The sequence below is a fragment of the Suncus etruscus genome, chromosome 1 (assembly GCF_024139225.1).
Source record: "Suncus etruscus isolate mSunEtr1 chromosome 1, mSunEtr1.pri.cur, whole genome shotgun sequence".
Taxonomy (NCBI): domain Eukaryota; kingdom Metazoa; phylum Chordata; class Mammalia; order Eulipotyphla; family Soricidae; genus Suncus; species Suncus etruscus.
In genome coordinates this window covers 137,132,752-137,156,154 of record NC_064848.1, presented here as the reverse complement: position 1 = coordinate 137,156,154, position 23,403 = coordinate 137,132,752, and the positions used below count along the sequence as shown (strand labels likewise).

Below are 23,403 nucleotides of genomic sequence, written 5' to 3'. Positions count from 1 at the left end.
ACGCTGCTGTGCTATCTCTCCAGGCCACTAAGATTCATTTCTAATCAAGGAAAATTCCAGTTATCAAACTTGTTTTCCTAAGAAAAAAATGCAATTATGTAAATGCTGAAAAGGCATGATCAGAAAGTATGGTCAGAAGGAATTGCACAGTCCAAAAGGATGAAATGTCACTCAACAAAAATAAAACAAATAGAATCAGAAGATTAAGAACTTGGAGTGGTGGGAGGGAGAGACTGTGATGAGAAAGAAAATGGTGTGGGTTTTAGAGAGGGTAGTGTCTGAGCATGCTGCAGTCATATACAAGCACTAAAAGACACAAGACAGGTCTTGCTCAAAATTCAAAACTGTGATACAGCCTAGCAGAACTTATATTCCAGGCACAGACCAAACCTGTCACTGCATTAGGAATTTGAACATTTCTTCTCAGAATACCATTTCTTAAGTAACAGAGGCTCTAACGCAATGGGGCATTCCAAAGCAACCCTGAGCTCTGGTTTAAGTAGATTCGTCTGAACATTCACACTGCAAGGAAGGTCTGAAATTCTGTGCAGCATATTCTGTAGGGAGTAAGTAGAAGCATGCTAAATAAAGCCTTAAAATACAAATAAGCAGAATGTCTATGTCAGTAAAATGACTTACTTTGGGATGTTTATATAAGCAACAGTCACAGGACAAAATGAGTTCAAATGAGGCCTAAGCAGTGTTCTGATGGTAAATTGGAAAGTGAGCTGTGACTGAGTAAAAATATTTCCACTTTTATCACATCATACAGCAGCTATAGGACAGTTCGGACAATACACTCACACACCTGAAATTGGGAATTTCATCAGGTGCCTTCACAATCCTCTTGCACATATTTAGCTGAGCCTATTATGGGTTCATTTACTCAATTGGAATCCATTAAAGGGAATCACAGAACAATATCCATCTGCACCCAGAAAATGGGAAAGAAAGGAGGTGCCTGGACCAGTTACAACAGAATTCAGGCGAGTGGAGGCTCTCTTTGAAAAGGGCCACTTTGCAAAAAATGTTCCTAGACACTCAATTTCCTTTCTCATTTCCTTAAACAAAGACTGACAAAAACTTTTACAGTTCTTGGGATTGAAATGATAGTACAGCCTTGCATGTGGCTGACCGAAGTTGAATCTCTAGCATCCCATATAGTCCCAAGCACCACCAGCAGTGACCTCTGAATGCCAAGCAAGGGGAAAGCACTGAACACTAGTAGGTGTGGCCCAAAACAAAAACAAAAATCCTCACAGCTCATGGAACATACATGAAAAAAACTAAGACTGTTTTTAAGGGGCTGTTTGTATTCCTTCCATGTTTGAAGTTACCACTAAAGAAGGAATCAAAATGGTGGAACTAGGAAAATTTGGTACTAGGTAAACTTCCTGAAAATAGATTTCACTGTAGTGACACATCAAATATATGATAATTTTGGAAATAATTTTATTATAAGAAGTAACAAATGTCCACTACCTAATATACAAATATCTCCAGGCAATCACCTTATTTCTGTGAAGGTGCTGAATTACAGCGCTGGGACTCAGCCAACAAATGTCACAACACAGTGTGGTGCCCTATCTTCAATGTTCAGTCCCTCTTCTGCCACCTGCTATGGTGCCAGAAATTTCCAAAACAAAAGTCTGCTGGTGAACAGAAATGGTAGACCAGTTAAGGTGTAGTGCTGTGGGGCCGGGAAGGTGGCGCTAAAGGTAAGGTGTCTGCCTTGCAAGCGCTAGTGTAGGACAGACAGCGGTTCGATCCCCTGGCGTCCCATATGGTCCCCCCAAGCCAGGGGTAAATTCTGAGCGCATAGCCAGGAGTAACCCCCAGCGTCAAACGGGTGTGGCCCAAAAACCAAAAAAAAAAAAAAAAAAAGGTGTAAGTGCTGAATAAGGCACGTGGCAGATCCAGGGGCCACTCATTTTAGCACTTTCACAACAGCTCTGCACATTTCCACGCATAGTATAAGAACAAAATATTTTCCAAGAAATAATTAAATGATCTCTTATAGTCTGTGTTCCAAATGGTTGTGGATTTCCCTCTTGTTGCAACTGCTTGCCCTATTAAAAAATAATTTTCAACCAAGTAACATCAGGGATCTCATACAAATATAAATAGAACAAACATATTTTATTCTAACCAAGTTATGTGATAACCAGAAAGATTACAATTCATTTAACGACTATCTGAAATATCTCTCTCTCTCTCTCTCCCCCCCCCGCCCCCTCCCCTCACCCCTCCACTAAGGTTGAAATAAATTTGCTAAGGATGAAAACTGTAGAGTGAAAATTTGAAGTCATTTATCTCCCAAGATGAAAAGTAATTGTACCTATACAGGATGGACAACATTTGGACAAAGAACAATTGTTAGCAGTTCCATTAGGCCTTCACAAGTTGAATTTTCTCTCTGCAGTGGTGGAAACCAGTCAAGAAAAACAAAAATACAGACCTTTAATATAACCCCAGATGAGCCACTGAAGCTCTCCAGAAAGAGGGGTCTTCTCTGGGGCCTTTGTAGAATGGGAATGGGTAGATTCCCCTTTCTGCCTGAAGGTACAGCAGCCCCCAGCAATACCCTCTGGCGCAGATATGACCCAGCTCCACTGAAACTCAACAAGCCCCTAAGACATCAAATTATTCCAGCCCCTTTACAGCATAAACATAACTAGAACCAACTGTGTTGAGTGATGAAATTCAGTTCTGAAGAACATGACATCTTCAAGCTATCATTCAGAAATTTGTTTCATCCAAGGAACAGGTTTGTTGCACTCCCCTGGAAAGCAGTATTACTTCCACATATTCGAAGCAAGGGGAACAGCCCTCTAATCCTAGGAGCCTGAATATGAAGGTGAAACCTAGGAGGATCTCACAAAACCAGGATAAACTAACTGTTCAGGAGAAACTCTGAATAGAATTCAGGCAAGACTCTTGGGTGATTTGGATGGAGGAGCCAGAGTGATTCTTCCACAGCCTAGAAGAAACTTCCAGGGAACTGGTACTAACATCACAGAGGCTGTGAGCCTCTATAGGAGGCTCTGCCTTTTTGTGTGGCAAAAATCCAACTGAAGAACCAGAAGACAGTATTGTGAGTAGGGTGTTAGCCTTGCATGTGACTGATCTGAGTTCAGCCCCCAGCTTTCCATATGGTTCTGCCAGGAGTCATCTGAGAAGAATGCCAGAAGTAAGCCCTCAGCACTGCCACATGTAGACCCAACACCAAACTAAATACATAGATTTAAAAGAAACCCATCTCAATTTAGCTGCACATAGCAGTCCATTTCCAGTTCAAAAAATTCAGGTGGATAGAAAAAGAAGAGAAGAAATTAGGACACAAATCAGTGACAGTCTGAGTTCCCAAATATAGGCAAGAAACAGGAAAACACCCAGAGTCCACCAAGGCACTAACCATGGATTGTCCACAAGGGACTGTCCCTCTGGAGAGTAAGATGGACACCTAATAATCTGGTTCTCACAAAGATCCTGTGGGATGTTCTAAGGATGGCATACAGCATGGGTTAGACCTGCCAGCAGAAACTCCTGCACTTGGCCACCCCCAGCAGCCACAGAGATACACTTGCTACAAGCACAAGTGAGGGAGAGAGAGAGGAGAGAAACCTGAATAAGAGTCAAGTTAACAGGATAATAGTAGTGGGAAAGACTGTAGAGACCAATAGTCAACCAGAAAAGTGGCATCTGTGCCATCAAATTACCAAGGCTGAAAGAAGCTGAGAGGAACTCTAGAATGTGGCAAGAAGAAAATCTAGAAAGTTTATCAAAAGACATAGAAAAGAACTGCCATTAACAGACCTAGCTTTATCTGGCTATTTGACTGCCTGGTCATCACACATCCATCCTATGCTCCCTCCCACCATCAATTTTATTGATTCAATCTTAAATTGTCCTCTTAAGCCAGGGGTCTCAAACTTGCAGCCTGCAAACGGCCCTCCGTACAACATTTTGTGGCCCTGCCCTAGAGGAATCTTTTTTTGTTTTGTTTTGCTTTAGTTGTTTGGGTCACACCGCCCAATGTTCAAGGCTTACTACTGACTTTGCACTCAAGGATCACCCCAACTTTGCCTTCTGCGGCCCCCAGGCAAATTGAGTTTGAGACCCCTGTAAAGAGCCAGCTTCTTAAAAACTAGTCAGTGTAGGCCCACCTACAATGCTGTGTGTCCTTTCAGACCTCTCTCTCTTTTTTCTTTTCTTTTTTTTTTTTGGTTTTTGGGCCACACCCAGCAGTGCTCAGGGGTTACTCCTGGCTGTCTACTCAGAAATAGCTCCTGGCAGGCACGGGGGACCATATGGGACACCGGGATTCCAACCAACCACCTTTGGTCCAGAATCGGCTGCTTGCAAGGCAAACACCGCTGTGCTATCTCTCCAGGCCCCAGACCTCTCTGATAGAGGAAAGTAAAAGGTATGTAGGGGTCTTGGGAATAGGGGGACCATTTTAGGGGTAATGAGGGAGTTTGCTTTAGGGGTCTCTCCTGGTCAAATCATCTACTTTAAAAGGACACTTTGCTCCTTTATATTTCCAAGTTAGAATCCCATTGACTATGAGTCTTCATAGCCTAATAGAGTAAAAGGTACCTGAAAATCTCAGTTACCCACCCAGTTAGTCTTTGGATTATTACTCCAGGCTTTGATTTACATGTACTTGTAGTGGTAATACTATGCATTCCAACAAATTCAGTCAGGAATAGAGGAGGTTAACAAAGAATGTTTATACATGAATAACATGAATAAGAAGCAAAATCCTAGTGAAACATAGTGGCCATTAGCAAAAAAGAAAAGCAGGGATTTCATGATCACAAGCTATAAGAGAATAGCAGTGGAGTGGTGATAGTACAGTGTGTGTGTGTTCCTTGCCTTGCATGGGTTCAATCACCAGCATCCCATATGGCTCCCCAAGCAGTGCCAGGTATGATCCCTGAGTGCAGAAACAGTGGTAGTAGTAGTAGTAGTAGTAGTAGTAGTAGTAGTAGTAGTAGTAGTAGTAGTAAACCTGAACAGTGGTGTGAGAAAGGGAGGAGAGAGTGAGAGATTGTGTGAGAGAGGGAGGAGAGAGAGAGCAGGGTGGGAAGAGTGGGGGCAAGGAGCAAAGGAAAAGGGTGAAGGGAGAAGGGAGAGGATAGAGGATAGATAGGAGAGGAGAGGAGAGAGAACAGAGAATGTAGCAAACATTGATGAAATGAACAATAAACTGGCCTGCTGGTAGACTTCATACTGCATAATAGGCAAAAGATAGTTAGAGCAGGACAGCCTTTGGCACTGATCTGTTCCATTTGCGGACTTTTAGAAATGTCGGGGCGAAGTTAGGATGATGGCAGAAGCTCATTTTCTCTTGGTGTTTTAAACCAACAAACTTGACAACATCCCTTGCACTAGAGAGGAAAAGAGAGAGAAAAGAGGAAGCAGAAGGTGAGGCTGACACTCAGGTTTAGAGTACTGCTCATGCTGCAGTGGAAGAATAAACATGGAGTTCCAGGAGTGAGGAGTTCAGTGCCTATGGGTTACAATCCACAGAGTGGATCTCACACACCTCAGAACTGTAATTGATTTGCCCAATCTACCAGAACAACTGTAAGCTACACACTGGCCCCATTTCACTATCTATATTGCACTATATCTGCAGGAGATTGTATTTATTACAGAGCAGGCTGCAGCAAAAACAGTAATAAACCAGAGATAAGAAATAGCCTTATATTCTGACATGCTCAGTTCCATGTTTTGTACCATGCTAGGTAAGACAGGATCAAGACAAATTCACTCATAAAGAAAATGTGGATACACTAAGGTCAAATGCCACCACTGAACAAGCCTCCAAAATAAAATCGGATCAGGTGTCAGGTCAATGGACTTCTGATTGTTTTATACTAAAGTGACCTCCTGGCTGGAAGAAGAACTAACTGACCATACTGATAAGACAGCATTAGCCAGGACCTGGGACCTCCTACTTCTTCAGTATCCAATCAACAAAACAGACAGCATTTCTTTTCCTTTAGGGTTACCCTGGAAACAGACACAAGCACTGCAGAAAAACTAAGTGCAACAAAGCTCTAACCCAAAGGAGGGGATCATTCAGATGACATCACACATAGATGTCTTGAATCTTCAACCCAAAATAGTTAAACAATTGTGTAAAAAAAAATTGTGTCAAAAACCATTTGTACGAATAGAGACTCCAAACAATAAGTCACAACTTGGCAGGTATGGTGTTCTTGAAAAGTCCACCTGCAGGAATTCCTGATGTAGGCAGGGTGGCAGGAGGCTTGGCTGAGTGTGGAGTACAGAGTCAGTAGCTGAGAAGCAGAAGGTCATTTGATTTCTCTTGTACCCAACATCCTCTGAGCCCTGTGTCCATATCCCCCTTAACCTCCCCACCATCAAGGAGCCTTTGCACTGGCTTAGTCTCCCACGGAGGCACTGAGACACACCTTGACCCTTCAGACGCAGTATGCTTGTTTCTGTATGGTCAAGAAAATAGGTTCGGACAATGATGGGACGCAAGTTCAAGCAGTGCAAGTGAGAGCGGCAGAGACTGGAACACTCTCAGGTTCCTTGTCTCACTGCTGTGATCACACCCATTCCTGCTGGCACACTTCTTGAATGTATTTAGGAGACAAAAAATGAGGCACTTAGATGTCTCTCGAATCCCAAGGACGTGTATTACACACACATGGCAGTTCATAGTAAATTATTTTGGCAAGTTGTATTCTGTCAGTTTCATCTACCAGATCTGCAGTAGGGAGAGGGATGAGAGAAATCAATCGAGAGGGAAGCCCCCACTATAAATGATTAACAAAAAAACATTAACAAGAACATTTTACAAACCCATTATATATGCATACACAACATCACTTCTGGAAGTTTTGTCTTCATCTGACAGAAAGCTAAATATGTGTGTGGCGTCCAGGCCTTCCCACCATGCAACAAAGCTTACTAGTGTGCTCCTGGAGGCTCCAAGCTTTGGCACCTCTTTTAAGACTTCACAGTCAGTCCCCCCCCCCCACCCCCATGGCCCCACTTAACACAGGAAATGCCAGTGGGGGAAAACATACTCCATTATAGGTTATAGAGCCCCCCCCCCCCCAAATTGAAGCAGAATAATGTGTCAGGAAGGTAGGCAAGGTCACCCTGACATCTATTTTGAAGGAACAGCTTCTTCATTTTCTCACTTGCTCAAGCTTTCCTCTTTTATTTATGTGGTAACGGGGAGATTTAACTGGCATTTATTTTTAAATAACTTAACAGCAACCCAATTTGCAACAGTCAAGACAGAAAAGAGAATAAAGATGGCACAAAACTGGGCTACAGCTTGAGGAGAGGGGCACACACATAAAATGAAGACATGTTTCATAAGGCACCCCACATCCAGCCAATGAAAGCCAACCAAGCCAAACCCACAAGTAAAGCACAAGCAGCCGGTCCCACGACCCCATGGTCACTATGCCGGCCAATTTCAAGCATCCAAGTTTCAGAGATCCTACCTTTCTGACCATGGGATCTGAAAATGAGCTCCTCGGACCTAAAGCAAGCCTCTCTTCCCAAGAGGGGTCAGCCTAGAATGTTATCTATCAGATGCTTTTTAGTGGGCACAGCTGAGGGCTGAAGAGCCTCTATTGTGTTTTCCAAAGTATCTGCCCATGGGGGAGATGGTGGTTTGGGCTAAATCCAGCAGTGCTCAGGACTTACTCCTGGTTCTATGCTCAAGGATCAATTCTGGTGGAGCTTGGGGGACACATGAGGTGCCAGGAATTGAACCAGAATTGGTTGCCTACTAGCAAGCACCTTAACCCCTGCACTCTCTCTCTCTTTCTCAAAACCTCCAAAGTAGGTGTTTTCAACTCATTTCACCACTGTCTGCCCATAATTGATTGCCCTTTGAATGGCAAACCAAAGCAGTGTTAAGGGAAAAGTGCTGACAGTGACAAGACAGCCTCCACAGGAGTATCTAACCAACATGTAAACAGTGACCCAACAGTATTATGCCATCACCCTGGGAGAGGTGCACCTGCTGAGAACAAATACACCCCCCCCCCCCCAAAGGCCAGGCAACAGGTTTCCAAGCTCCCAGGGTTGACTGGCATTTTTGGATCATGCTCCTAAAACAGAGGCACAACGTAGAACTTCTAGGTAGAAGCCCAATTAATAGAGCAATGCTGCTCAACCTCTAATCCGTGGATGATGGCTATGGGAGAAAAAAACTCAAGAGTCCTGTTGCTTGAAACCAACAGAATACTGTTCCTCTGCAGCAGGGGAACAAGGCAGACATGTCTATACTCAGGGATCACAAGAACAGGAACACCTAATGGGATAACAGACTTTTAAATTCATTTCTTCCAGGGTTCAGTTAAGCTGTGGAAGCTTTGGTTAATGTCAGTATTTGCTTGCAGGTGCCTGGGTGTCCAAGCTAATATTTTCCAGCCCTTTCTTCCACCCCCTTTGGCCCGGGGTTGGAGGTCTTGGATGAAAGTTATATAAACAGTGTGTGTCTCACCCACACAGATTAAGTGGATGAACCTTCCTCAGACACCTTATCTCAATCAACTGCTGGTAAGTGGACTTCACTTCATATCATTACACAGGACATGGTTCCTGCCATGTCATCACTATGGCCAACCATCTCCATTTTCTGTTGGGTTCACAGCTTTATTCTTGGTGCCTACAGAATTCAAGACGCAGTGGACATGCTGGAAATCCTTGCTGAAGGAAGAAAGAAATCCATTCCACTAACACAAGTACCTATTCAGCTCAAGCCTGAATCACAGAGCTAGGGAGAAGACCTCTATGTTATTCAATCATTTGGCCTTTGTTTTGGGGGAACTAAAAAATACTTGTATCATCTATCATTAGTTTTTATCATCTACCTCCTTTAACTCAAAGAAAATGTGCACATTTATCCCACTTACAGGAGGCCAGAAAGGGTGAGGAGGAAATGACATTAATACTCGAATGTGTCCTAAAACCTATACTTGACCTTTTCCTGCCAGGACTACCCAATAACAGTGAGAATTAAAGAGGGACTTTTAAGAGGTAATTTTCACTTTAAATACAAATGGGGCTATCTATCTTATAATAATTTTAAAATGGAAAAAAAAACATAGTAAGAGTTCACGTGATTAAAAGCAAGGAGGAGGTTTTAAATGCCCTAGTTTGATTTCTACTTTTACAGAATTTAAAACAGGATCTCCTCTCTTGTTGCAAAAGCAAAAACACCTTGGAAAAATTCACTGCTGGTGTCAGAAACCAAGCCCATTACAGAAAACACACAAGCTAAAATCCTTTGGCGAATAAGCAGCCAACGTCTTGGCACCTGAGGCCACACAAGTTTCATTCAGGGACAGGACTCACCCCGGAGATGTCTGCCACACGGTGGATAGGCACTTCCTTCTTGCTATGCAATCCCTTGCCATTCTTAATAGCTCTGTAAAGGAAGGGGGAGGAAAAACAATGATTCAAACACAAGCCACACCTAAAGGAGTGAGGGAATGGATAACCAGGAGAAGCAGGTCCTTAGCCTGGGAATTCACAAGCTGTGGAGTAGCCAGTCTCTGCAAGCACTTTGCAGGAACTGACTCTTGCCTACACACCCTGGTGCTCCTTCACCCCTTTACCAGGATTTGGCTGTTAGTTCCAGCTAACTGCTGTACATGGTAATCAGAGAGAGCTCCAGAACCTGTTTCCAAATTAAAGGCATTGTTACCACATAAAGGAACAATCAGTTGGAAGAGCAAACTCCTAAGAAACAGAAGTAATGTTTCTTTCTGTCTTTAATCACATGAAACATTTTAAATGCAAAATATGTAGCCAGTGTTCCAATTCTAATGTAAATCAGTTCCTCTCAGGTAAAAAGATAAGTTGAATGGAATGAAGCACTATTGTAGTGACAAATCACTTAACAGTAGGGAAAAATTAACCAAATGCTAGAGTACTGCCTCTAAGTCCATTTTAATTAGCCAGGGACTTGGTCACACATCTAATTCTCAAGGTTGGCACCAGTCTTTCCACCTTTTCCTCCAAATCCAATGGAAGACTAATGGTCACTCATTGTGACACAAAGAATGTAGGAGGCAAATTTGCCACTCTCCTAGATAATCCGCTCCAGGTACTGTTGGCCTGTACACACAAGCAGGATTGATTTCGTATACAGCTTAAGAAACTAAGTCCTGTGTGTGTGTGTGTGTGTGTGTGTGTGTGTGTGTGTGTGGTGTGTGGGTGTGTGCATGCATGCGCTACTAACCCTCAGGGCATACAAGCAGGGGCCATTTTGTATGTATTGATCTTAAGAAACTAAGGTGTGTGTGTCCCCTCAACAGTCAGAACTGTAGCCACTCCTCCTCAAGGCTCACTCTCATTTCTTTCTTGGGTGGTGGGGTTGGGGAAGAGTTAGGTCACACCCAGTGATGCACAAGGATTACTCCTGGCTCTGCACTCAGGACTCTCTCCTGATGTGCTTGGGGGACCATAAGGGACACTTATGGGGTTCAATAAAGGACATAAGCGAGTTGAATTCGAGTTGGCTGCCAACACCTTACTTACTACACTGTCTCTTGAGCCTATCAAAGTCTCATTTCTAAATCAAACCCAACACATCTCAGTCAGGGCAGAATCTATGCCAACCCTTTCATTGTCATCCACCCCACCCCCCACAAAAATGATACTTTTTTTGGGTGAGACCATTATGTAAAGCTTGTTTTCTTTGGAGAAAAATGTGCCAGAATTACTTGCAAACAGGGTGCAAGGATTATACAAATATAAAATGGCGACAATGATGCTGTGAAAATGATAAACCAAACTGGGGGTGCAGCTCAGTGCAAAGGGGAGCTAGTCCCATTCTGTACACACTCAGACCCCCCCCCCCCAACTCTATCCCAGAGGATATCTCTTTCTCTCCACTGATTAGGAATTGCTACCAATGGGGCCGGAGAGATAGCATGGAGGTAAGGCGTTTGCCTTGCATGCAGAAGGGCAGTAGTTTGAATCCCGGCATCCCATATAATCCCTTGAGCCTTTCAGGAGCAATTTCTGAACCAGGAGTAACCCTGAGTGCTGCTGGGTATGACCCCCCCCCCCCCAAAAAAAAAAAAAAAAGAAAGAAATTGCTACCGAGGCTGGAGAGATAGCACAGGGGTAGGGCATTTGCCTTGCAAGTGGTGTACTCAGGACCGATGGTGGTTTGAATCCCAGCATCACATGCCTGCCAGGAGCGATTTCTGAGCACAGAGCCAGGAGGAACCCCATGAAAACCAAAACAAACCAACCAAAAAAAAAAAAAAAAAAAAAAAAAAAAAAAGAAAAGAAATTGCTGGACCATAGAGATAGCATGGAAGTAGGGCATTTGCCTTGCATGCAGAAGAATGGTGGTTCAAATCCAGACATCCCATATGGTCCCCCGGGCCTGCCAGGAGCGATTTCTGAGCACAGAGCCAGGAGTAACCGCCCTGAGCGTTGCTGGGTATGACCCAAAAACCAAAAACCAAAAAAAAAAAAAAAAAAAAAGAAATTGCTCCCATTTAGACACAAGAAACAAAACCTTCTGAAATCTATTTTCTACGACCTCTATAGTGACAGTAGAAATCAGAGAACAGAATTAATGAGAGAGCAGAGGCTCAGTCCCTTACTCGAAGCAGAACTACACAAGGGAGGGCATAGCTCCTCCTGAACTTGCTAGAATCAAGAGCTTCTGCTTTGGAATCTTGCCAGGGCCTCCAGGGGGTGGTGTCCCCACTGCTGTGAATGATCACAGGCCTTAGCTACTTCTAAAGGTTTGAATCTTCTCTGGGATCTGCAGGCCGAGGGCAGAGGAGAAGAGGCTGCTTTTTATGGAAAAGCCATGGCTGGGAAGGAGATCACCAAAAGATCCAACTAGACCAACTCTTAAAGTCTTGCCACCATTTTCTGCCACCAGCAGGCTCTCCCAAGTTTGCTCTCATAAACTTCAAGCTGCAATGGTGTGAGGAGAGGCAGAGAAACTAAACTCTCCCCTTTCTACAAGGTCAGGCCTGCTACAGCCCTGCAGGTCCTCTAAGGGCAGAAAGGCCTCCATTTTGATCCTCTTTGAACCACAAGGACAACCAAAATAAATAGCTCTGCCCTCTAAACAGATGAGTTCATGGGAGAGCACAGTTCCATTCTGGCCTTTCCTGGGGGCTACAGAGCAGTTCACAGACTGTGTGGGGGAAGTAGTCTGAGCAGTAGGAAGAAAATGGAGGTCTTGAAGCAAAGGCAGCAAATAAAATTAAAATGCTGCTTTATATCAGTGACCCCAAAGTGGCTCTGTGCTATATAAGCATAAACCCAGATTTTCACCCGAATTCAAGATACTCCACAAAGAAGTCAGAAAATATGGCAATGTGGTACAAATGACATTGGAAACCAAACAGATTTTCTATACTAGAGTCTTAATTTTATTTCAAATATAGATTTAAATATATCTAAATAACTATAGATCTGTATCTTTATTTATATAAGCCATAACCACTTCTTCAACATTCTCCTGTGTCTACTTGTGCATGTGCGCGCACACACACACACACCTTTTTAAGTAAGTTCAGTATCAGACTGGTTGCAAAGCCTGGGGATCTCAGATACTGACTAAATAATCTGATTCAGGTGGGTTTAAGTGTGCTGAGACCCAAGTCTGATATCACAACCAAAGCTGCTCAGAGGAACTTCTGAATATAGAAACCCACACATGCATCTAATAAAACAGAGTCAATGCCAAGAGCGGATTTCTTGCCAAGAGGAATCTTTGTGGACCTTTGTCACAATACCCCACAGGGATGCCGACTGGCCTCTGATAGCTTCGTATGTGGTTAGGAGGGGAATGCAGGTCCTGGGTTATGTCTTGTCACTGCTGCTCAGTGGGGCAACCCTCCAGCTTACATAACTGGGCTCTCTCTCTCTCTCTCTCTCCCCTCTCCCCCACTTCCTCCCTCCCCTCTTCTCCCCTGTTAAGGCAGCTCTGGCTTGAGAAGCTGCAAGGAGAGTCAGGTTGCTTCCACTGATACCTGCTCCACAAAGGAGACAAGGTCTCCCCTCCCCACACTCTCTTCCCCTTCTCCCTGCAGGCTGCAGCCACAGCTCAACATCCCTTTTCATTAAGCAAGGAATGAAACTCCTGACTTCTAAACTCCTCCTGCTGTGTCTGCTTAATAGCTGCTTTCTCACAAAGGCAGGCTGGTGCTCTGGCCAGCCAGGAGAAAGGAAGCAGCAGGGCAGAACGCAGCCTGCTCCTCTCAGAGGCTTTCTTTTCCAAGCAGCGGCAGTACAAAAACCAGTGGTGTCAATAATGGACAGAAATCATCCCCGGCCAGGAAAAGTGAGTACATGTCCATAGACGTGCGAAGGGCTAACAGGCCATAGGAGGGGTAGAAGCCCAGCTTCCGAAGTTTTTAGAAGCTATGGCATGGGAAAGAAACTCCATCTAGACCACTCTTCAAATGGCAGTGGGCCAGGGGTGGATCAATAGTACAGAGGGTAGAATATTTGCCTTGCACACAGGTGACCTGGATTTGATCCCTGGAACCCTATATTCCCCTGTGTATCAAGAGTGATTCCTGAGTGCGGAGCCAGGAGTAACCCCTGGGTATTACAGGTGTGGCCTAAAAACTAAAAGTAAAAGTAAAAGCAAAAGCAAAACAAAAACCACCCCCCAGAAAAAAAAACAAAGATTAAAAAAAATAGTATAATAGAGTGCAAGCTTTGCATGCAGGAGACCAAGGCTCGCTCCTTAATCACTGCCAACAAGTGACACCTGAGTTCTAGACAGGAGTAAGCCCTGAGGACCATCAGGTATCCAACAACAGGCCTGCAAAAAATGTAATAAAAAATTCAGCAAACTATGAAATTCTCATGTATAAGACACCTTCCCACTAAAAAAGAAAGCCAATATTGCTAAGGCAGGTAAGGTGCCTTGCCTTTAAAATGAGCTTGCCCTATTCCCTCAGCATAACAGGATGAGAACCTCAGCAATCTAAGAGAAATTTCCCCCCAGATTTTGGGGGCTGCCATCTCCAAGACACAGGCCTTAGCAACACAGATACATAATAGCAGTTCATCTTGTGCCAACGGGCCATGACAGTGATTCCAATTCAATGATGGTAGATGGCTATTCTGAACAAAGATTGTTTTTGTGAGGTAAAACAAAGTCAAAGGACTTATTGTTTGATTCAACCACTACCCAATCACAAAACAGTTAGCACACCAGAAATTCTTTTTTTTTTTTTGGGGGGGGGGGCCACACCCAGCGGCCCTCAGGGGTTACTCCTGGCTACCTGCTCAGAAATAGCTCCTGGCAGGCACGGGAGGGATCATATGGGATGCCAGGATTCAAAACAACCACCTAGGGTCCTGGGTCGGCTGCTTGCAAGGCAAACACCGCTGTGCTATCTCTCCAGCCCCTACACCAGGAATTCTTAACCTGGGGTCCTAGGTTGCTCCTACTAAGATGCTTAGGAGCTATCAATGTACTGTTCCAAAATGCCTCCATAATTCTCTTTGAGTATTTTTCGGGAAAACAGGAGCTTTCTCTGAGGAAACTGCATTTTCACAAAAATTACCTACTACTTTACTTTTGTTTTTAAAAAGCCTGGGGTTGCTTGGGGACCACACAGGGCAACCACTGAGCCATATTCCCAGCCCCCCAGAGAAACTGTCTGGAGAAAACAAAGTGAGCAAAAGCAGAAACAGCCTCAGTGGAGAGGTAGGTGGCAGGAAAATGAAGAGAAGAGGGTATAGATCTGAGCACAAACCTATAAACTCACAGCAGTACCTGTAAATTCCCTATAATGATGATTCTTTGGAAACAGGAGCCAAAACGGTCTTTAATACTGCAAGCTTGAATGCCTACATCCAAAATGAATGCCCTGCCTAACTGTGCTCACTTGACCTTTCTGTAACTCTCTAGGGCCCAGCCCTCAGCAACTGTTTCCAAGATAACATCAGAATCATTTAACCAGGTTCACTCAGCCCTTCGCTACTGGACAACTTTCTGATCCAGCATTGTACACAGCTGCCACATGGCTTCTTAATAAAAACCACTTCCACTATTCTGTTCCTGATGGAGCCCTCAAGTTAAAAACTAGCAAATGGAAATTCTAATACGTGACTCCCAGGATCTCAGTGTGCCTTGATATGAGGCCGCAGGAGTCCTCCTCAGAATCCACTTAAGCCCATTTCTCGTACACCCTTCCACATAAGCATTCTATTAGGGACAGCACTTTACAATGAAAAAGAATCACAGCTGATCTGTAGATGCCACTTCATGCCAAACACAAAGTCATTAGCTGGTCAACTCAGGGGTCCCAAGTGAGGGGCACCTTCAATGTTTTCTTGAACTATGGGTTACCATAAGAATCAGGGGAGAGGGGGCAGAGAGATAGCACAGCAGTAGGGCATTTGTCTTGCATGCAGCCGATTCAGAACTGAAGGTGGTTTGAATCTCAGCATCCCATATGGTCCCCTGTGCCTGCTAGGAGTGATTTCTTAGCACAGAGCCAGGAGTAACCCCTGACTGCTGCCTGGGTGTGACCCAAAAACCAAAAGTCGAAACAAAAAACAAAAGAATCACAGGGGGAAGTCTATTGAATGGCAATCCATGGGCTTCAAAATTTTACCTGGCTTACCACACATTTCTCTAAAAAATTTTATGAATTTTTTAAGTAGTAACATCTTTAAGAATAACAAAACATACAAAATATGAGTTAACCATGTTATTGCTGTAGCTTTCATTCTGTGGTATTAGTGGTATCATTTGAAGAAGTTAAAAGTTATACATATGGTCAGAGCTAGTACAGGGTTGGGGATGAAGAGATATTACAGTGGGCAGGGCATTTGTGTTGCATGTAGCCAACTTGGGTTCAATTCCCAGCATCCCATCTGGGCCCTCTCCTAAGTCCACCAAGAGGAATTTCTGAGTACAGAGCAAGGAATAACCCCGGAGCACTGCTGGGTGGGGTCCCAAACAAAAATAAAATAAACAAAAAGAGCTCAGGGTGAAGACTGTATGAATAAGACCCCAGTTCAAACAGTGGTATCACATGTGATCCACTGAACACTTTGAGAAAGCACAGAGCCAGAATTAAATTCCCAAGTACAACCAGGTATGTCCTTAAACTGCTTGCCCCATCTCGCCAATCCCCAAAACATTATAGGGTTGAGAATGTGGCTGAATGGCAAAAACTCTAACCTTGTTCAATTCCTCCCACTCCCACAAAGTCAGTGCCTTTATCCCTGTTGTTTCAATGGCCTACCATACTTTGAAATGGTAGAAGAAGATATGTTAGTATCTCTCTGTCCAGCATGTAATTATAAAATTTTCAAAGTGTATCAGGTATTACTCCACTTATGCTGTTAAATTATAATTGTCACTAATGTTTGCTTACATACTAGACTTGTTCAATTATAATGTCTAGTAAAGCTGAAGAAACATCCAGTGACGATGCCAGCATGTCTTTAGGGCTGCATGCACAATAAGAGGCCTACTCCTGGTCTCAGGCATCCTGTTTTCCCTGAGCCTAATAGCATAGGGTCAGGAAGGGAGGAAAGCAGAGAGCTTTAGAATGAAAGCATAGTATGTAGCCTAGAACTAGGTTGGAAGATGGCAAGAGTCAGTGACCTGGAATTATAGGGAAGAAAGGCAGAAAAGTAGAGCACAAATTGAAAATGAGATTGAGTTCTTCAGACAGGGGAGGCAAATAGACTAATGTAATGAGTCAGAAGGTGTTTGGAGATACTGAAGCATATAACAAGAAATACAGGACCATGGGGACAGCTATAGTGCAGCGGTAGGGCGTTTGCCTTGCACGTGGCTGCCCAGGATGGATCTGGGTTCTATCTTCGGCGCTCCGTATGGCCTCCCAGGTCAGGAGAGATTTCTGAACGCATAGTTGGGAGTAACCCCTGAACATCAAGTGTGGCGTCAAAATGAAAGGAAGGTAGGAATGAAGGGAGGGAGGGAGGGAGGGAGGGAGGGAGGGAGAGAGGGAGGGAAGAAGGAAGGAAGGAAGGAAGGAAGGAAGGAAGGAAGGAAGGAAGGAAGGAAGGAAGGAAGGAAGGAAGGAAGGAAGGAAGGAAGGAAGGAAGGAAGGAAGGGAGGGAGGGAGGGAGGGAGGGAGGGAGGGAGGGAGGGAGGGAGGGAGGGAGGAAAGAAAGAAAACGAAACACAGGACCAGCAGTTCAATCCAGAATGCTTTAATAAAAGTGAGGAGGCCGGAGAGATAGCATGGAGGTAAAGTGTTTGCCTTGCATGTAGAAGGTTGGTGTTTCAAATCCCAGCATCCCATATGGTCCCCTGAGCCTGCCAGGATCGATTTCTGAGCATAGAGCCAGGAGTAACCCCTGAGCGCTGCTGGGTGTTACCCTAAAACAAAAACAAACAAACTAAAAAAAGAAATGAAAATGCTCTTGTGTCAGGTACAAATATAGAGATCTAAACCTGTGAGCAAGAGAAGAGACAGAATCATGAGCACTGTGGCAAAGAACAATTGGAATAAGCATCCTGAAGTTAGGCAGATGGCAAACACAATCAACCCATAGGCTGATCAGTTCCACAGCTACAGCACTAGATCAAACGTTACTGAATCTTGAGTGGAAAAGGTTAGGATATGTGGGTATGACAGTAGCTTTAAAAACTCATGACCCTTCACTAAGGCAGTGTATGGTGTGAAACACTGGGAAAAGTGATTCCCAATTCTACTCCACAATGAATGCATCACTCCCCTCATTTTCAAATATACACACATCCCTCATTTTTTACATTTTATTTTATTTTTTTTTTTATTTTGGGGGGAGGGTCACACCCAGCAGTGCTCAGGGATTACTCCTGGCTCTACACTCAGAAATTATTCCTGGCAGGCTCAGTGGACCATATGGGATGCCAGGAATTTGAAGCACTTTCCTCTGCATGTAAGGCAAATGCCTTACTTCCATGCTATCTCTCCGGCCTCTACATTTTATTTTTAAAATTAATTGGTTTAGATTTTTGGGACACACCCAGTACTGCTCAGGGATCATTTAGATTTTGGGGACATACGGGGGGGGGGTGTCACTCCTGGTGGGGCTTAGAAGCCCTGGCAGTGTGATAGAATCCAAGCCCCCTGCATGCAAGCAAAGCCTGTGACTCCAATCCTCTGCATTTCTCTCAGGCCCCTCATTTACACTTTAATCAGGGAGATTTTGCAAACTCTTTCCCCTCCACAGAAACCATCAGCTAGGCCACTTCCTTCTGTTATTGTTTTATTTTTCAGTCTCAACCACCTTGCTTTTCTCTTTCCTATTAAAGTGACATTGATTTACAATACTGTTATTAATTTCTTACAGAATAAAACTGCACAGTAAATCCCTCATATGGCTGTGTTCCATGATTTAATCCGTCACCTAGTGCTCCATATTTATTTGAATATAATGCTTCTTGAATTATAAATAATGCCAAAAGGAATAAATCTGCAGTAAACTGAGCCACACTAATTATTCCATAGGATCAATTCAAGGAAGGAGAACTAGAGTCACTAGGCAGTAAGAGCATTCTTTTGTCAGGACAAATCAGGCAGAATCTGCTCTGTCTCATGGACTCATTTAGTTTACCCTTTTATTTAGGGGCTCCCACATATCCCATTCAAGTCCCCATTATATAATCATATTCACAAATATTTATTAACTCTTCCAGATCACCCCATTAGACCAGATGCTTCATTTTGTTTCATCCTCAACAGACCTTAAGATAAAGTACGTGTCAACGTAATAAGAACAAATCATAGGGTGTTGGAATGCAGTCTTTTACTCTGGAAGTGACATGCAACAGACCTGCTATTTGGAATGTAGTTTTTCCAGAGTAAGCTACATTCATTGGCACATGTTGGAAAAGATTCAATGTCATACATGAGAGATTTGGCTTTCTGAACCAGATGCAGAAGCAAGAGACACGGGAAGTAATTCTTCTCAACTTCTGTGTCTAAAGCTGGAGGGGAAGCCGGGGGAAGAACAGGATAAAAGAGAAACTCCTGCAGAGTTTGTAAGGTATTTCAATGCAAAGAGCCCTCATGAAGAGAGAAAGCTAAAGGGTGGATTCCCCCTTCACAGGCAACTATGAATTTCTGTGCACTGATGTATAGGTGATTAATTGTTCGGACTACAGCCCTCCTGAGAGATTTCTTAGGATTAGTGCAAAAGTCAGCTCAGGCTATCCGTTACGACTTGGCTCTCCGACCCACACAATCTCCTGACACTGCAGATGGACCAAATCAAGCAAATACGGCAACCCTCAAGGTGATTTCACATTAAATTCATAAAACCTGGTGGAGGCGCTGCATACGCAACAGAAGAAAGGAGCTAGAAAGGCAGAGTATGGGGAAGGGTGCTGTGGCAGGAGGCAAAGAGATTCAAGAGCTGCTCCACTGGCCTGGTGGGGACCAATACAATGGTGGCCACAGGGAGGAAAGGAAGGCACGATTACAGATAAATCCAATTCCATGCCTTGTTCTCTATTACTTACAAGCCTGATTAAATTCTTGATGCAATAAAGATTATTCATCTGCTATAACAGGACTACATTTTAATTCATTTGAGAGTGGATAGGAAGGCTCAGGGCAACCGTTCTGACTTCTGAGAGGATACCAGCATCACCTGAAAGAAGAAGCCAGAAAGGAAGCTGCTATAGGGCTCTCCCCCAAAGGTGCTGATCCAGTGGGTCTGGGAGAGTCAAGAAATTACATTTTTAACTGGTTTGCATGACACAGAAGCATGGCTGGTTTAATGAGCACACTCAGAGACATAAGTCAAGTTTGGGGACCATGAAAAAAGTCGAGGGTCAAGTGCTGGTCCTTAAATACATGTTGATATGCCTTTGAAGTCACAAATATTTAGGGGGTGCTTATAAATATTTTATAAGAAAAATCTCTCTCTCTCTCTTTTTTTTTTTGGTTTTTGGGCCACACCCGGCGGTGCTCAGGGGTTACTCCTGGCTGTCTGCTCAGAAATAGCTCCTGGCAGGCACGGGGGACCATATGGGACACCAGGATTCGAACCAACCACCTTTGGTACTGGATCGGCTGCTTGCAAGGCAAACGCCGCTGTGCTACCTCTCCTGGCCCAGAAAAGTCTCTCTTTTTTTTTTTTGGTTTTTGGGCCACACCCAGTAACGCTCAGGGGTTACTCCTGGCTATGTGCTCAGAAGTTGCTCCTGGCTTGGGGGACCATATGGGACACCGGGGGATCGAACCGCGGTCCGTCCAAGGTTAGCGCAGGCAAGGCAGGCACCTTACCTTTAGCGCCACCGCCCGGCCCCAGAAAAAAGTCTCTTAAAGTAACAAAGAAGGGAGAAAGTGGGCAAGTCACTCTGGGCAGATAAGTGGCCATGCATGTGCATATGCAATAGGCTCAGAGAGTTTAGTCTAGAATTTAATGTGCATGTGAGACCTATGTTGTAGGATCAAGATTAGCCCAGAACTTAGCTTCTTACATTGGGGTCATGACTATGGAGGGGAGGGGATGTTCAATATTTGCTTTGAAATAAGTTTACAACTTATTATCAGTTAAAGACTTGATTGCTATTCCTATATTCTTGGGCACAAAGGAGTTGCAAGAGAGAAACAGCTGAAGCAACCCTGGGTTGAACAGCTCAGAAGGAATACTGCCAGTACTGACTAATGACTGCAAGAAAGGGCTGGTAGAAAGCACTTTCTGATACCAGCTCCTGATTGGACCATGTCCTCGAGATCTATTTCCAACTGTGACTTCCAAGTGATGGGAGACACACGTACTGGGTCCCAACTGTATCAGATACTCCTTATAACAGCCACCACGTCTATGGCATGAGTCTTATCAGGAAGAGCTGTGGAAGAGGGGGGGAAGGGGAGAGAGAGAGAGAGAGAGATAGAGAGAGAGAGAGAAAGAGAGAGATATATATATAGAGAGAGATATGGAAAAATAGGATGGAGGAAGTGAACAGATCCTCTTAATATCCTGAAGGAGAAAACTATTTGGAAGGGGAGACATTATACAGCTCTTTAGAAGTGGCCATTTGTGGAGCCTTAAATGCAGATTGATTACCACTCTTTGGATGTTGAGTGCTTCATCTTTTCTGAAGAAAGGGAAAAGCTAAATTTCCCCATATTCAGCTGTATCGTCAAATCGTTTCACCACACCAGCTCTTTCAGTACACTTTCCTGTTATCATAGCCTCTTGCAATAGCTGATCAGTCAGAATCCCCAAACAGTGAACCCCTTTTCTCCATGGTGCTGAATCCCATTAGCACTCTCCTTCACCTGCCAGATCCAAGGAAGAGGAAGGTGGGCTATCCCAGGGAGAAAGAGGATGCCCCTGGTTTGGTAAAGAGAAAGGAGTGCCTGCACTCTTCTGGGATGTAATTCCACTGGCAGGAGAGCTCCAGCTGTTCTATGCTTGGGTAGTAACTCCTACACACCCTATGGGTACAGAAACCAGGAGGAAGAATGAAGGAGAAAGGAAAACTCCCAGTCAGAATTCTGTGTTAACAGTGTTCTGGTAGGCTCTCATTTTATTCAAAGAGAAATTTCGAGGTCATTAGGCTGAATGTGAAAAATCTGGGTTTATTTAAAGCTGTGTCATTAAACTATTGAAAAGATAAGAACAGAGGCTGGACTGCCGAGATGAATTTCAGGAGCTACTCATATGAAGAAATCGGTCAGAAATGAGAGATGGAATAAGATGTAAATGGCAGTCAGGATTAAGAATGCAGAGAGAAAGAGGGGGCTAAGAAAACAGGTAAGAGGAGAGACTATAGAAATACCAATATACAGAACAATGAAATTATTTAACATCTGTCCCTCTGAGATCACAAGCTTTGTAAGACTTATGTCTATTATCTTTTGTCTTTACCACTACCATCCCCAATGCCTGGGACCCAGGACACACTCAATGGAAATGAATAAAGAGAAGTGAAGGCAAAGTCATCCCAGGCAAGATAAAACAGCTTTGAACAATGGTTCCCAACAGAGAAATAATTTATTTTCTTGGAGAACTACTTAACTTATGTAATCTATAAGTGGTGATAGAATACACATTTTAAAATTTCTAAGTAAGGCCAGAGCAATAGCACAGTGGGTAGGGAGCCTACCTTGTTTGTAACTGACATGGATTCTATCCCTGGCACTTTATATGCACACCCTCCCCCCCACTCCCGCAGCCCCACCAAGAATGATCCCTGGGTATGGAGACAGTTAAGTCTGAATATAGCCAAGTGTGGCCCAAAAGTCAGAAAAGAGAAATAAAATGTTAAAAAACTATACAAAGTCAGGGGCTGCAGATAGCAAAGCAAAAGGGCATTTGCCTTGCATGCAGCCAACCCAGGGCGGATGGTGGTTTGAATCTCGGCATCCCATATGGTTCCCCAAGCCTGCCAAGAGCAATTTCTGGGCTCAGAGCCAGGAGTAACCCCGGAGCATCGCCTGGGTCTGATCCAAAAAAACTAAAAACAAAAACAAAACCCACCCACAAATTCAACATTTTTTCCCACTAGGTTGAGATAAAGATGAAATGTGTCTTTCTTTTTTTGGGGGGGGGAGGGGAACACATCTGGTGATGCTCAGGGGTTACTCCTGGCTATACACTCAGAAATCGCTCCTTGCTTAGGGGGACCATATGGGACGCCGGGGATGGAACCAAGTTCATCCTGGATCTGTTGCATACAGGAAAATGATCCACCACTATCACACCGGCCCAAATGTGTCTCTTTATCAAGAAGTTTCACTAATCAGAACTGTTAAGCTGGTTCTGCAAGCCTCCTCCACTGACGAGTCATTTTGATGTAACAGAAACGACTGCTAAGTCGTCACATTTCATTTGTAATCAGTATTGCAAATGCCAGCTAAATATAGGATGGGTTTTTTTTTTGTTTGTTTTTTTGTTTTTTTGGTTTTTGGGTCACACCCGGCAGCAGCGCTCAGGGATTACTCCTGGCAGGCTCAGGGGACCATATGGGATGTCAGAATTCGAACCACTGTCTTTCTGCATGGAAAGCAAATGCTCTACCTCCATGCTATCTATCTGGCCCCTGGGATGCTTTTTGTTTTGTTTTGTTTTTGTTTTGGGAACACACCCGGCAGTGCTCAGGGGTTATTCCTGGCTCTATGCTCAGAAATCGCTCCTGGCAGGCTCGGGGGACCATCTGGGATTCGGGGATTTGAACCACCATTCTTCTGCATGAAAGGCAAATGACAGGTCCAGAGAGATAGCACAGTGGCGTTTGCCTTGCAAGCAGCCGATCCAGGACCAAAGGTGGTTGGTTCGAATCCCGGTGTCCCATATGGTCCCCCGTGCCCGCCAGGAGCTATTTCTGAGCAGACAGCCAGGAGTAACCCCTGAGCACCATCGGGTGTGGCCCCAAAAAACAAAAAAATAAAACAGAAAAAAGAA

The 23,403-nt window shown here is 44.1% G+C and overlaps 1 protein-coding gene across 1 annotated transcript in view; it reads right to left on the bottom strand.

Annotated features, from left to right (window-relative positions):
• SND1 (staphylococcal nuclease and tudor domain containing 1) overlaps positions 1–23,403 on the bottom strand; it is a 531,547-nt gene that overhangs the window by 170,142 nt on the left and 338,002 nt on the right. Inside the window, exon 14 of the mRNA XM_049774313.1 lies at positions 9,364–9,436. Coding sequence (XP_049630270.1) covers positions 9,364–9,436 — 73 coding nt within the window. The remainder of the gene's footprint in view (positions 1–9,363; positions 9,437–23,403) is intronic.